General features: G+C 35.1%; 2 protein-coding genes across 4 annotated transcripts in view; both read left to right on the top strand.

Annotated features, from left to right (window-relative positions):
• LOC122246158 (membrane-associated tyrosine- and threonine-specific cdc2-inhibitory kinase) overlaps positions 1 to 8,051 on the top strand; it is an 8,255-nt gene extending 204 nt beyond the window's left edge. The window contains exons 2-10 of the mRNA XM_043004519.2: positions 1,664 to 1,796; positions 1,953 to 2,139; positions 2,652 to 2,853; positions 3,222 to 3,344; positions 3,846 to 4,041; positions 4,405 to 4,550; positions 4,949 to 5,123; positions 5,324 to 5,495; positions 6,189 to 8,051. Of these exons, the coding sequence (XP_042860453.2) occupies positions 1,664 to 1,796; positions 1,953 to 2,139; positions 2,652 to 2,853; positions 3,222 to 3,344; positions 3,846 to 4,041; positions 4,405 to 4,550; positions 4,949 to 5,123; positions 5,324 to 5,495; positions 6,189 to 6,429 (1,575 nt within the window). The 3' untranslated portion in view covers positions 6,430 to 8,051. The remainder of the gene's footprint in view (positions 1 to 1,663; positions 1,797 to 1,952; positions 2,140 to 2,651; positions 2,854 to 3,221; positions 3,345 to 3,845; positions 4,042 to 4,404; positions 4,551 to 4,948; positions 5,124 to 5,323; positions 5,496 to 6,188) is intronic.
• A 2,018-nt stretch (positions 8,052 to 10,069) lies between these two features.
• RpS21 (ribosomal protein S21) lies at positions 10,070 to 14,495 on the top strand. 3 transcript variants are annotated; one of them, XM_043004517.2, is made up of 5 exons: positions 10,070 to 10,183; positions 13,605 to 13,739; positions 13,874 to 13,945; positions 14,140 to 14,195; positions 14,463 to 14,495. In XM_043004517.2, the coding sequence occupies exons 2-5, from the start codon at positions 13,626 to 13,628 to the stop codon at positions 14,470 to 14,472; spliced, it is 252 nt and encodes an 83-aa protein (XP_042860451.1). In that variant the 5' UTR covers positions 10,070 to 10,183; positions 13,605 to 13,625; the 3' UTR covers positions 14,473 to 14,495. The 3 variants fall into 3 exon arrangements, with proteins under 3 accessions (XP_042860451.1, XP_086392985.1, XP_086392984.1); XM_086536859.1 differs by having other exon boundaries at positions 10,167 to 10,255; positions 13,601 to 13,739; XM_086536858.1 differs by having other exon boundaries at positions 10,167 to 10,259; positions 13,601 to 13,739.
• Positions 14,496 to 15,000: the final 505 nt, after the last annotated feature.

Raw genomic sequence — 15,000 nt, 5'->3', positions numbered from 1 at the left:
GAGGCGCCCGGTAATTTTTCCCGTTGCGGATGTGACCTTGAAGGCTCGGTGGTTTTGTTTTCGGATTTTTTTGGATTTTCGGTGGTTGAATGGCGAGGATTTTTTCGCTGGGAGATTTTGGTTTTGTGTATTTTCGGGTGGGGGTGGTGTGAAAGCCGATTGGATAATGGTTTAGGATGGGTTTTATTTTTTTCGTATGTGGCCATGGGAGCTTCGGAGAGATTGAGAGATTTTGAAAAAAAAAAAAAAAAAATCTTGATGATTTGGGATTATGTAGAAAGGTTATTGTTCGAGTTGCTTTTCCTTTTTATTTTGTTTTTACATGATGAATACATTTTGCTGAAATATACAGTGTAATTAGTTCATTTGAGTTATTGAATATAACACTAAATGATTAGGGTAATGTTTACGAGACATAAACTGTGGCTTTAACAACAAAACTTCTTCTCAGAGTTACATAAGATGTTCTCTGTCCAAGCCTACTTGAAACTTAATGTAATCTTATTAACAAGGCTTACAATCTCAAGTCTAAATTGATAGTGGAGCGGTGTCAAATGTTTACCGGACCTCCCGTCCTTTGGCATAGGTTGCTAAATCTCATCCACGTGTATTTTGGTAAGACGGGACTTGGATTGGTCTCGTAATTGATTATAAATTGCCAGGGAGGTGTACAAGCTCCATCTCGCCAGAATGCACGGCGTTTATTGGCCTATGCTTGAGTTTCAATCAGCACGAGACAAGTGACGGATATACGTGGAAATTCATAAAACTTTTTCCCTCTTTGATGCCAAAGCCCAGGATGAAGTTTGGACTTCAAAGTGAATAATGTATTGTAAAGTTATGTACTCTGATTTATATGTTTTGTTATTTACAGTTTCCACTTCAACTCACCCATTTATCTTTGAATTGTTTTAAATCATACCTTTCAAGAATTCAATGATGAGTCACAATTTTGAGTTCATTGATATGTATTTTATGATTTGTGTTTATTAGCATACCTGGCAAAAGAAATATCTGAAAAAGTATATAGCCATACATACATCTTGAACAGTGGGGGGAAATTTCACTTATTCCCAATTTAAAAGGCTTGAAGATGTGTATGCTAGTGAGATCTATTGGTTAAGATGTTCTACTTTCATTGTTTGGATTTTAACTTGAATTGTGAATAAGAGTGTAAAGGAAGTCAAAACTCTTGAGATAAAGATACTACACATTTTAGTTAAGAGATTAAGTATTATTTAAGTTACTCTTTCAAAGAGATTAATTATTATGTAACCCATTCACACCGGGGCAATTCCGGCTTTGAATGATCACAATGTCAGGGTTTTCAAATGCATAGGCCTAATACCTCAGGATTTTCGGGCGCACTAGCCACAAGCCTGGGCTGTCCGCTCGCTCACCCCGAGCGTCGGCCATGACCAAATACCTTGTCACCAGTGTCTGACACAAAAACCACAAAAAATGTCAGCACATCATGTGGCGCGAATGGGTCAAGTTACTCTTTAAGTGATGAATTACACAGAAAGAAAACAGATACTAACTCCTTGCCCGTAGCTTACACATCTCAGGACACTTATACACTGCAAATGAACTTAAGTGCTGATGCAGCATTGAAGGTTACCTAATCTACGAATGAGTTTACAGTGTTATCTTAACATTTCAGTCTCGAGGTACACCAAAATTTGCTCCACCCCCAAAAGCCCCAGTGAAAAGCTGCCCAGTCACGAGAATATTCCCGCGCATCAGTGACTATGACCGACCCCAGCCAGTATCCTTCAGGGATGATTCTGACACATGTAAGTATCATGAGATCTTGATACAGAAAGAATATTTAATCTAGTTGTCATTTTGATTAAACTGCAGTGCTGATTGAACATAAGCAATTCAAGTTTGTTTGTTTTGTTAATAATCTATTTTGGTAATAACAGTGTGCCCTCTCTCTCTCCTGACAGCTTTTATACTACAGAGTCCACTATACAGTGCAGAGAAACCAGCACTATACTTTGAACAGTGTTATACCATTGAAGAAAAACTTGGTGTGGGATCCTTTGGGGAGGTGTACCGAGTCCGCAGTAAAGAGGATGGAAAACAGTATGCGTGCAAGCGAACCCTATTGAGATTTCGAGGGGAAGGCGACAGGTAAATATATTTATAGTATTTGGACTTTGTATAAAATTTCCTTAAAATTAATATTTCACTCATTGTTTATACTGACCATTGTATATTTTTTTTAAATAAACAAATAAGTTGTCTGTTATCAATATTCATCTATACATGATCTATTTAAACCCTTAGGGGAAGATCATGCAAAGCTATATATGTACGCAAGATAGGAAAAAAGCAAGACCAGAGACTTAGTAAGTCACAAATAAAAAATAGAAAATGTAAATCTTTTGCCATGTGTACCATCCACACTATAACACAATAGTACTATATTATTTCTCCACACAGAATGAGAAAGTGAGATTTAAAGACCATTTCTAAATAAGTGGAAACAGTGACAGTGAAACCTCTTGCTATTCTTTCTTCTTTCCTGAGTGTGACAACTGCCATCTATCTTGCTTTAGGAGTTAATACTATATTTGCATATTTCACTCTATGCTTTCTCAACATAAAGCTATCAGCTAAACTTTCTCTTCTCTATTTTACAGGCGGAGAAGAATGGAGGAAGTTCAGAAACACGAGAAACTCCCAAAGCACAAAAACTGTGTCGAGTTCTACCGTGCTTGGGAAGAGCGGCAACATCTGTACCTTTTGACAGAAGTTTGCCGCACGTCACTAGCAGACATGGCTGAAGACAGACATGATCTTCCAGAGAGCGTTGTTTGGGATTATCTAGTCGATTTGTTACAGGTATGAGAGACAGACAGAGAAGGAGAAAATCAGACATAGTGGAGGAAGGGACAAGGAGAGTGAGTGAAGGAAGAGGAAGGAGAAAGGAAGTAGGAGTTACATATTTAACACATAAAGTGTGCAATTACATTTTTTTATTGCACCCCATGGTGTGTAACAAATCACATACACACATATATCATAGCATAAGTCTAAAAAGGAATAGAAAAAATAAGATCTTAATAAGCCCAACCAAGGCCTAACATCTTAAGACGTGGCCCATCTCGGAAGGGTTGAGGGTGTCAACATTTCCTTCACATGTATACTTTCACTAGAACTATTCATTACAAATAAGTAACTAATTATATATATTTCTCTTTAATTTCTAGGGTGTAAGTCACTTACACAAACATCATTTGGTGCACATGGACATCAAACCAGAAAACATATTTATTGGCTACGATGGGCTATGCAAGCTTGGCGACTTTGGTCTAGTCATTGAAACATCTCAGGTAATGTGATTTTCCACAGTTCTTATACGTTAGACTGGATGTGAGAATGAGATTTGTTAAATGATCTGAAAGCTATTAGTTTATCCTTTTGCTGTATTTTTTTTCTGTTGAAATTATTTGTCATCATTTCATCATTTAAGCTTATTTATAATTTCACTTTTATCTTTGCCATCATGCTTTCAGGAACATTTTGGTAAGTCAGTCAGAAACTTGCTATAGAGTTTGCTTTGGAAAATCTCTTTTCCTTCATATTCTTATCTTTAGTTTTATACTTATTATGCTTATTATCTGTTTCCAAGTCTTTCCTCTTATATTCATTCTTCATTCTGTTTTTTATTTAGTGGACTCAAAGATGACATTCAAATTTCCATCAATTTTTACTTCAATTATTCCTCCCTTTCCTTTAAAGATGAACAGAGAAAAATAGATGCATATACCGACCTTACCAAAATTCATACTTATTCACAAATCCCACAAACACCCTTCCCTTCCTACTAACAGGGTCCCGTGAAGGAAGCGATGGAGGGTGATCCCAAGTACCTGGCCCCAGAGGTGATGAATCTCCAGTTTGGCTCGTCAGCTGACATTTTCAGTCTAGGGATGACCATCCTCGAACTGGCCACTGACCTGGACCTTCCCAAGCAGGGGGATATGTGGCAGTCACTCAGGCAGGGCAAGTTGCCCCCTGTTGCAAATTGTGAGTGATTTTTATTTTATTTTTAGAGGTTTTGTAGTAATTTGTTGTCTCTCTCTCATTCTCTCTTTTCAGCTTTTTCCTTCTTCTTAATTGTTATCATTGCTTATGAACATCTTTTGCTTTTCTAATATTCCATGCTTTATATTTTTGTACTTCTCTCCAAAATTCCTCAAATGCAATCATATTTCTCCCATAATACCTGTGTTTTTTTTTGTTTGTTTTTTTCTTCTTCTTCTTTCTTTCTTTTTTCCTTCTTTTTTCACATATTAAATGATAAACAGTTTCATTCTCTCTTATGTATGTCTCTCTTCTTTACAAGTATTATGATCTTCTCACCAATGAAATCAACATTTTTCCCAACAGCTCTCTCCAGTGATTTGCAGTCATTATTGACAGGGCTATTGAGACCAAACCCCTCAGAAAGACTCACAGCAGATCAAGCCCTTAATCTTCGTGTTATACAACACATTCTCCTTCGCAAAAGGGTGAAAGACTTCTTCAGGATATCTGTGAGTTATTATTGGTGTTGTTGTTGTTGTATTTTTAGTTATTTAATTTTCTATTCATTTGTTTTCTTGATCATAGACATTATCCTCCTATTTTTCTTTCTGGTCATATAGGCAGCAATACTTTAGCAGAGTTCTGATAGATGAAGCACCTACTTGCATAATAGTATGATTTAACATTTGAGGAAAAGGCCAAAAAAAAAAAATGGACAGCTATCATTGTGAGACCGATGACAATTTTCTTTCCTAGTTCCAAACCATTTTAATTTTTTTAACATAGGAAAGACACATCTCAGAAAACCAGAAGAAGAAAAAATCAATGTGAAACCCTTATATGATAATAGTAACCCACTTTTGAGATGTCAGCAAAATTGAAAACAAATTTTATTTTGATCCTACAGCTCATGAAGGCCAAAGGGCTCCTGTTGCGAATTTGGCTCTATGTGATGTCGTTCTTTGCTTTTGTGGCCCTCCCCATCACCAGACTGCGCAAGAGGAGAAGTTCTTCTGGAGACTCGCCCAACAAGTCCAAAATGAATAATTCTGATTCAGACTTCACTATGGGATTTTCTGATGGTATGATTTTTTTTTGTGTGTGTGTTTTGTGTATTTTCTCTCATGTTTCTTCCATATCATGTAGTAATATAGATTTTTATAAGATGTATTTTCCTTATGATTTTCTCAGGGATTAATCACTTTTTTTCCGTGCGCATCTTTCTTATTTTTGTATTAGTCCTATCCACCCATAAATAATATATAATCTTCGCAACCTGCAGAAGAAGGCTTGGACGACCACAGCCTAGCGCAGCCCCTGAGCGATATCTCCACATCAAGCAGTGAGACCAACCAGTTCCTCAGCAACAGGTTCTTCGGTAATTCCACGCCTATATCCTCACACTTCAAGAAGCAGCCTGACTTCTTTGAGGGCTCACCTTGTGCAAGGACTAGGTGAGTCATTGTTATCAGGGAGGAAACCTACCCTGAGATACTTCAAGTAGACGTTAAACTGCATACTGGTAGCAACTTGTTTGCTTTGCTGGAACTGAAGTTGAATTATATTATTGCAACTTAGACAGAGATAAAGACAAAGATGTGGAATAACTAAATATAATAATTATCATTTGAGCTATGTTTTCATTCACATTTAAGAAGATTTATTACTGAACCCTTCTGCATCAGTTTTTTAAAGGGGGGACTGCTTCTATACTGCATATTTTCTGTTGTTGAAATTATAAGCAATTTATTCCTTCAGTTGTGTAACTATGTGTAACTAAATGCTAATTAATATCACAGTGCTATTATACAAAAAATAGACTCATATCATACTAAAAGTCAAGGAAGTAATAGGAAATATAGATTTAGATATGCCTACCCCAGGCTGCATGTCTTCATGTGTAGCCTGTCTGAGAATGGTTAACTTCTGCAGTTTTCATATCAGTTTAGAAAAGAATTTATTCTTGTTATTGTTTATTTTTATATTTTATATTAATCCATCATCGATTGACAGGAACAGATGCCAGTCATCCTTGCCCTACTATAGCTTTGGAAAATACAGTCAAAGTTTCAGTCATTTGTTTCTTCTTTCTAGCAGCTACAGTGCAATCTTAGCTATCATATAAATAACTTGTTTCTCCCTTCTAGCTGCAATGCGAGCCCAAGAATAAATGATAGTCCGACCTTTATCCGTCGCCGCGTTACTCTGCCTAGAATGGGACGACCCTTCAACCAGCGATTGAACGAGAGCACGAGCTTCAACTCCTCCACAGCAAACACCCCAAGTCCTCAAAGAAACGTTGAGCAAGAGGAACCTGTGCAGCCGCTCAACCTAACCTCAAGAAATTTGATTGACTTGTTCAATGCCGCAGAATCAGACGAGGAATAGAAATATGAGACTTTATTGTGCTTTGCCTTTGGTTAGAGGTTGATTCAAACACATTTCCTGGAATTCCATGAAAAGGAGATGGGGATAAAAATTGTCTTAAAAGAAAAGAAAAAGGTGCATAAGGTTTGCACTAAAAGAATTATTGAATTGAGTATATTAATATAAAGTTTACATTCCACCCTTTTTTTTTTTTCTTTCTTTTTTTACTGTGAACAGAATCCAGTTAGTAACTGTGAAGAAGCAGTATCTTCATAGATTTGAGCAGATATGGAAATTCAGTGATTAAAAAGAAATTTTGTATGCTATACAGATGTAGAAGTTCATGCAGCTGTGTAAAGAGTGTGTTTGTGTAGGTTATGTGAGTGTGTTCCTTAAGATTATTTGAGTGTGTGTTGGTTATTTGTACATGTCAGTTTTGTATTCCAATCAATTAAGTGTTTTATGACTCATTATATGTCCAGGAAAGTCAGAGTACTTGTATGAATAATTATCTGGTGCTGTGATGCTTCTCTCTTATTTTGCATGAACATCTCCTCCCATTCATAAACTAGAAGGAAAAGGTTTTGTCAAATATACTTCAGTTTCTGATGATGGGGGATCAGTCATTGTGTTACTAACAATCTTGACACATGTAGAACTATATGCAGGAACTGCTGGTTATTGTTCAAAACCAAATTTTCCTCTCTTTTTTTTTTCTTTTTTCATTTTTCAATCTTTACTTTGATGTTTTGATTTAGGGAAAATGGTTCTTGTACATGGCATTTATCAGTATTTAGTGATATCCAACTGTGCGTCAGGGTTATAAGATATTTCTCATACTTTTGTTGTACAGATATTGTTAATTGTGAATCTATATATATTTTCGTATTTGAGTGATATTTCAACTTAGATTACAAATTTTACTATGTGTTGTCTCAAGTGGAATTTTCATTCATAAAGTATCCATTAATCTCAGATGAAAAAAAAATCTATTAATGCTTTGACTAATTGTTTTAAAATCTCAAGCCTACATATTTTTTGGGTGTAGATTTAGATATCTCATTACCTATTGTCCAATTTTGATGCATGTACACCATTATGATATTTTACCAGTGTTTATATAGAATTGTAACACCCATATATAATGTTCCCTAGAATAGGTGTTCACAAGGTGTGAGAGGGTGTAAAAGAAAGTGTAGAATGCTTTAAATGTACTGATAACAAGTTTTGGAGCAATCAGAAGGAAATATATATATGTGTGTGTGTATCAATGTATAGGAAGAAAATCAAAAAGGTCTTTTGAAGTGGATGCGAGTGAAAAGCAAATGAAATTAGCATTAAGAAATGTTTTCAACTTTTATGATGACTAGGTTTACTGTTAGCTTGCTCATGTGTACATAATATTCTCTTTTATATTAGGTATTGTTGTCAGATATATTCTTATTTACCTTTAAAAAAAAAACATATATCTCTAAATTACTGATCTCATCGTCATTATTTATCCCTGACTGGAAGTTTCAGCTCGGATAAGACTGGTTAGGAAGACGGAGAATAAACGTGTTTTTCGGTTTGTTCGTTGGTTGTGCAATGTGAGAAAGAAAGAGTTGAAGCTGTGAATATTATATATTTCGAAGAGATAAAAAGAATGGTTTTATTGAATTCCTTTGGAGTTATTTTTTGTTTTAAGATTACAGGATGATGATTAAAGTTTATTTATTCATGAGACTTAAGACAAAGTATATGAGTACAATACATACTATCAGTATGAATGGATATTTAATGAATTTTTATTTTATGGAGACTAATTACACAGTGAATATTATGATTACTATGTTTTTTGGATTTTTTTATAAGTTGGTGTATATTTACACGTATTTCCAATGGCTATAATTTCAATCAATAAAGAAAGCCAAGAAGTGTAACCTTGAGTAAATTAGTATGATGGATTTAGAAGAACGGCACATATTGAAGATAAACATTTTGGTTATAAAATGTGAAAGATGCAATATCCTTGCTCTAAAAAATATTCACTTGAAAGAGGATAGAATATCAGAATTAGTTGACAAGTGTTAGATTTCAAAGAAAGCTGTTTAAAATGAGCTTCCACTTGCTGTAAACCCAATATGAAAGAAAATGATCCTGCAATTAAAACTTGTTAAAGTTCTCAGAACCATTGGATTTAACATAAGATTGTTTGCCTTCTTTAAGGATTCGAAATATGACATTGCTTGATGTTACAAGTAAACAGTCAATCATGCACACTTTTCATAAATCTCTATCCATTTTCCTTATCAAATTCTGTATATGAAATGAAATAAAAAGTGAAATATCACAGGAAATTAACAAGGCATAGAAGATATATAAAGAAAGGAAAACATCAAGAAAGATAGGAAAGAATACAAGAATAAGGAAGAGGGAAAAGACATTTTACTGCAGAGTCAAAGCTATCATGAATAAAGGGAAGAGAAAGATAGACAGAATAGACAAACATGAGAGAGAAAGAGAGACAGAATAGACAAACATGAGAGAAAGAGAGAATAGACAAACATGAGAAAGAGAGACAGAATAGACAAACATGAGAAAGAGAGACAGAATAGACAAACTTGAGAGAAAGAGAGACAGAGAATAGACAAACTTGAGAGAAAGAGAGACAGAGAATAGACAAACATGAGAAAGAGAGACAGAGAATAGATAAACATGAGAGAAAGAGAATAGACAAACATGAGAGAAAGAGAGACAGAATAGACAAACATGAGAGAAAGAGAGACAGAGAATAGACAAACATGAGAGAAAGAAAGACAGAATAGACAAACATGAGAGAAAGAGAGACAGAATAGACAAACATGAGAGAAAGAGAGACAGAATAGACAAACGAGAGAAAGAGAGACAGAAAATAGATAAACATGAGAGAAAGAGAAAATAGACAAACATGAGAGAAAGAGAGACAGAATAGACAAACTTGAGAGAAAGAGAGACAGAGAATAGACAAACATGAGAAAGAGAGACAGAGAGTAGATAAACATGAGAGAAAGAGAGAATAGACAAACATGAGAGAAAGAGAGACAGAATAGACAAACATGAGAAAGAGAGACAGAAAATAGATAAACATGAGAGAAAGAGAGAGAATAGACAAACATGAGAGAAAGAGAGACAGAATAGACAAACATGAGAGAAAGAGAGACAATAGACAAACATGAGAGAAAGAGAGACAGAATAGACAAACATAAGAGAGACAGAGAATAGACAAACATGAGAGAAAGAGAGGCAGAGAATAGACATACATGAGAGACAGACAGACAGACAGAGGGAGCAAGAGAGAATAAACACAGACAAGAGAGAGAGAAGCTAACATTCAGGTTAGACTGAAAGACCCCAAGAGTGATTGGAAAAAGTTATATACAATATTAATACAAATACGAGGTTTTATTAGATAATAAATTATGATTATTTGTGTATGTAAGTTGTGTCGGTTATATCATATACTGATTTTCTCCAGCAATGGCCTAAAATCAAAATAATATTAGAAATAATCAAGTCAAAATTTTCAAATTGTCTCATTCCTCTTAAAACAATCAACATCATATCCTTAAACCCCACAATTCACCCCCAACCCGATATCAAATACAAAAACATATCTATACTAAAATCAGGTCAAGAAATGAATAAGATCACAGTTAAAACTCAAACCAAAAGTCCCATAATACGACGAGGCGAGCGGACGATTGCGCATCTCGCTCGTCATTTGTTCTTCTCCAGTTGGACCTTGCTGTAAGCGGTGAGTTATTCACGTGTCCTGAGTCGATTTTCCGTTTATTTCGCCGTTTGAGACGCGAAGAGTCTTGGTAGAGTAGGTAGGATGATAGAGGGAAAGGGGTTTATTAATGTGGGTGTAGAAATAGTGTGGAATATGAGGGGAATACTTGTTAAAATGCGTGAAGACGTTGGTGTTTTCATTCTGGCTTTGGTTGGCCATGCTTTCTGCTGTGTTTTTCTCCTGGATTTGTTAACTTTCTCGCTCTCTTTGTTGCCTTCATGGTACGTTCTTTATTAACCTAGGAAAATATTTCAAATATTGATCGGTAAGAAAATTTTAGGTTTTATAGACGATGATTTTTGTTTATATGTCAGTTTTTTTTTTCTATTTCCTTCAATTCCCCGTTCGTAATTTACTATACATGAGGGATTCAGTATCTATATCTCAGATGAGTTAATATTTGACGTATTGTTAAGTTATTTATGGAAGAATTATAGTGAATGTAATTGACTGACCAATATATGGCAAACAAACTTCTATTCTTTGGCTGTGTTCTCATGGAGGGCTAGTGCCTGTGGGGGCCTATATTGTTACTAAGCCGTAAGTAACCCCTTGAAATGGCTGGGGCTGATGTGGAAATTACGGTAAATTTGGACAAAGACGCAACCAACCCTCTAGGCATGACACAATATTTTTCTGGTAGTTTTCATTGTGCTTTGTTCAGATTCGCTACTCATTTCCATTGGAAACCTTTCACGGAAGAAAAGGGTATTATGGTATGTCATAATTAAAGGTACGTCATGCCGAAAGGTTTGTATTTTCGCTCCGGGTGGTTGCGTCTTTATCCAGTAATACTGAAATTACCTGGTCGTGGTGAAAGCCAACCTGCTGGACCCATGGTTTTTCTCTAATCTGGAAAATAAGCCAGTTTGTGACCAGGTTTCAGGTTTCATTCATTCAGGTTGTAGGAAATGTGCAAATGTACATGCGTTAAAAGTATAGGTCCTTACGGGTGGTTTGTGGTCTTGTGCATGTAGCTGCCATACTCCTCAGTGTGGCTTAACATTGCTAAAACTTCTTGTTTCTGACATCTAGGACACTTATTCCTGCGCAGGCACAGCCCCTTGTGTGAACAAGGCCTTATGCAAACAAAATCCACATGTTGAATAAAGTGAATTTTATATTGTATTGTAGGTCATTTATGCACAATTTTTTGATACAACAACTTGTATGTATTTAACTGTTCGCGTATGTATGCAAATATTCAGATCATGACACACATTACCAAAGGAGAATCATACTCTGATAAATTAGGCAGGAAGCTAAACACATTTTCACCATCCTGCTTTGTGTGAACTCATTTGCTGTGAGTCGTGTAACAAGTAGACATAGGAAATAGATGGCTATGAATATACTGTCAGCTTGTCAACCTCTGGAAATTTATTTTCTTAGGAACTAATCCAGGCTCTGTCTTACCAGAATTAAATAAATAATTAAATAAAATTAAATTAAATAAACAACAGTAAAGGTTTCTTGTCTTTTGTCAGTGTCAAATGTGCACAGAATTAACATCGAATTCACATTAAAAGCTTGGCACTGCTGCTATATGGTTGAACTTCAGACCCTATAGATCACAGCAAGTTTTAAGTGGAGTTGTATAGAATAAGTTGTCTTATCATTAGAGATGCCGTTGTTTTTAGGGTGACCTTACACAGAAGTTTAATGGGTACATTTTTATACACTTATCATAAGTACCAAATAATTCTCAATGAAGCGGAATATTGTGGTATCTGGCCATCAACCAACATAACTGGACAGATTGGATTTTAGTTTAGGTTAGAATTAAAACCAACAAAAATCTACTAAAATGTTTGAAAAAAATACTGAGTAAATCTTGAAACAAGGACTTCATGTACATGGAAAAAGGCAAAAGTAATTGCCATAAATACACCTGAAACAACTTATAAATAAAGAATGGAGAAAGTCAAAGTAAACCCAGAAAATGGGCCTCAATTGATAGCCACAACCATCATGCCTTCAGTGTTCTGGCAAAGGTCACCAGGCAAGATACTTTGTATGCCTTCCAGGAAATTTTGTAAAACAAGGAAGTGATCCAAGTATTTATTCTGCCAGAATAAATGTGGTGGATGCCAATTGGCCGTTGCCAGACCACTGGGAGTTTGGAGACTATTGTAATTGTGGGACTAGGTATCAGGAAGGGTATGTAGCCTTAGGTTAAAATATTGCTAATTTTAGAGCCAAAACTTCAGGGATGTTGGTTGGGTAAACTGGCAGTAAAGCTAAGTGACCAGAAAACATGTCGCACCAAAGTATCCGTTTCACAGACATTGGTTGTATTACTGTTACGATTGAATCCTCCTTATAGTTGATGTGTATATTCATATAATGGTATGTGATAGTTAGGTTAGTGATGCTAAGAATTGAATTGATTGGTGATGCTTGGGGAAGGAGGGGAGGTTGAAAACTGTCATTACCCTAATGGATGCATAGGTTGTAGTATGGAATACAAGGCTAGGTTTAGCTTTAGAACCCTTTGGCCCTATATAGATGTGTAGGCTTTGCTTGGCAAACTATGTAAGAAAGAGAAAGAGAAACTGGGCAAAGTCTTATTGCAAAGCTTTGAAAGCTGTTTTTTCATTTCTAACAGTACATCAAACAAAGCTCGTTCATCAGGATGGGGTTAACATAGGGAATGGAGATTGTGCTAATGTAGTAATGGATTCAAAGGTTAAAAAGATTCAAAATCATTCCAATGTGATAAGATCAAAACCATTATCTTGTCAATCAAAGGCTTACCATCAGTTACTTTAAATTTACATAAAACTTTCATATTTAATAAATAGTTTAAGACTGCACAGCACTAGAAAAATCTAATTCACTGCTCAAAAAGTTACAAGACCTTGTGTTAATTGAACAGTGTATTTCTTTTAGATATAAAGAACTAATTTCATTGAGTAATTTTTAAAAAAGGAAAAGCAATGAAAGTGCAAGGTTTTCAATTCTGTTAAGTTCTCAGTGGTTCTTTACAAGCAAGGAAATGAGTAAATACTTTGCCTGCTTTACCTGGTTAATAATAATGACTAGGAAAATGGTAAAAATGGGAAAATGTATTGGTTCCAGACAGAATTGCCCTTGTATTGCTTTCACAATACGGTATAGCAATGAATATTGTTAGTTATTTGTCTTCCTCCAATTGTTATATGGTAGCAAGGTATAGGATTTTTTTTCCCCTTCTTAGAAAGGCAATGTTAATATAATTATGAACTTTTAATTTCATATTTTTACAAAATTTGATTTGCAAGTTATGGTACAATGAACTTTTTAGTATATCTAGTCACAGCTGATCAATGGTTTAACAGTAAATATTATAGAATACTTTTTGTATCATGTAAGTAATAATTATAATTTTCCCCTTAGACAGGTAACCACAACATACACCATCATGCAGAACGACGCCGGTGAATACGTTGACCTGTACGTGCCCCGCAAGTGCTCGGCATCCAACCGCATCATCTATGCCAAGGACCATGCCTCCATCCAGATCAACTTTGCCGAGGTAAGTCCAAAAGAATTGGTGAATTTGAACGATTATTTGAAATGCTTAAAAGAATCTTTTAAGAGAATGAAAACAAGATTGTGACCCCATTGGTTTTAACACAGGAGCTTAATTTAGAATATTATTTTTTCCAGGTTGATGAAACCACTGGCCGCATGACTGGACAGTACAAGACTTATGCCATCTGCGGAGACATCAGGAAGATGGTGGGTTTGATAAATGACATCTAGTTAAAGATTTTTTAGAATACATAGAATAATAGTTTATATATTTGCTATAAGAATTTGTTCCAACAGACTTGTGCATACATCTGTCTTGCAAGGCAAAATTACCTTGAAATAGAATTTTAGTGCAATTTATTTTTTTAGATCTAACATTTTCTTCAAATGCTTTTTTACAGGGTGAATCTGATGATTGTCTTGCACGCTTGGCAAAGAAGGATGGCATCTTACCTAAGTACGTACCTGACTTTATATCAGAGGGTGGAGAACTGTTTAAAATAGTAATATGTAAAATGCAAACACTAATCACTCGATTGGTTTCATGAAAATAATTTTTCCTTCAGTGGTTTTCTAGAATATTATAATAATCACTTGCCTTATAAAGGTAACCTTTATTTGCTAATTTGAATTGTTGATAATTATAACTTTATTTATTTATGGTGCCTTGTATGATATGTATCCTATGTTCTAGTTTTAGTAATGTATTTTCTTTTCTTTTCAGGAACTATTGAGGAAATAAAAATTAAATAGTTTACTGATGATTTTCATTTAAGAACCTTTTAAAAATAATGGTAGGAAAATATTTGAGATTTGATATTAATTCTGATATTTGAGATGTTATTTTTCATTCAGAAACCCCAAAGAACTTCTCTACTTGCTCCTCTCACGCCCTCATTTGAACTCCCTCAAGAAGCAAAGCAGGTGGATGATAAAGATACGAATCCTAATGATGATTACAGACTGTGGGTTTCCTGGAATTATAATCTGGCCAATTGCTACAAAGTGCTTGCTGTTGTTGAATGTTTTACCCTTGTCCATGAATGCAGATTATGTTCAACTTGTATTTGCGCAGTTATCTGAATTAGCATTTGAAGGGTAGATGCCATCAAAACTAATTGCAGAGCTACCATTACATGTAGCTTTTATATCATATGTACAATTTTTCTTCCCAAGTATGTCATGACATTTGCAGTTTCGTACATGTAAGAATATCAGAAATATTTGCATTCAAACAATTCTAAAAACCAAAGTTCAATTTC

The sequence above is a fragment of the Penaeus japonicus genome, unplaced genomic scaffold, assembly GCF_977035675.1.
Source record: "Penaeus japonicus unplaced genomic scaffold, GWHDUDI00000001_assembly GWHDUDI00000005, whole genome shotgun sequence".
NCBI classification, from domain to species: Eukaryota; Metazoa; Arthropoda; class Malacostraca; order Decapoda; family Penaeidae; genus Penaeus; species Penaeus japonicus.
This window is presented reverse-complemented; position numbering and strand designations above follow the sequence as displayed.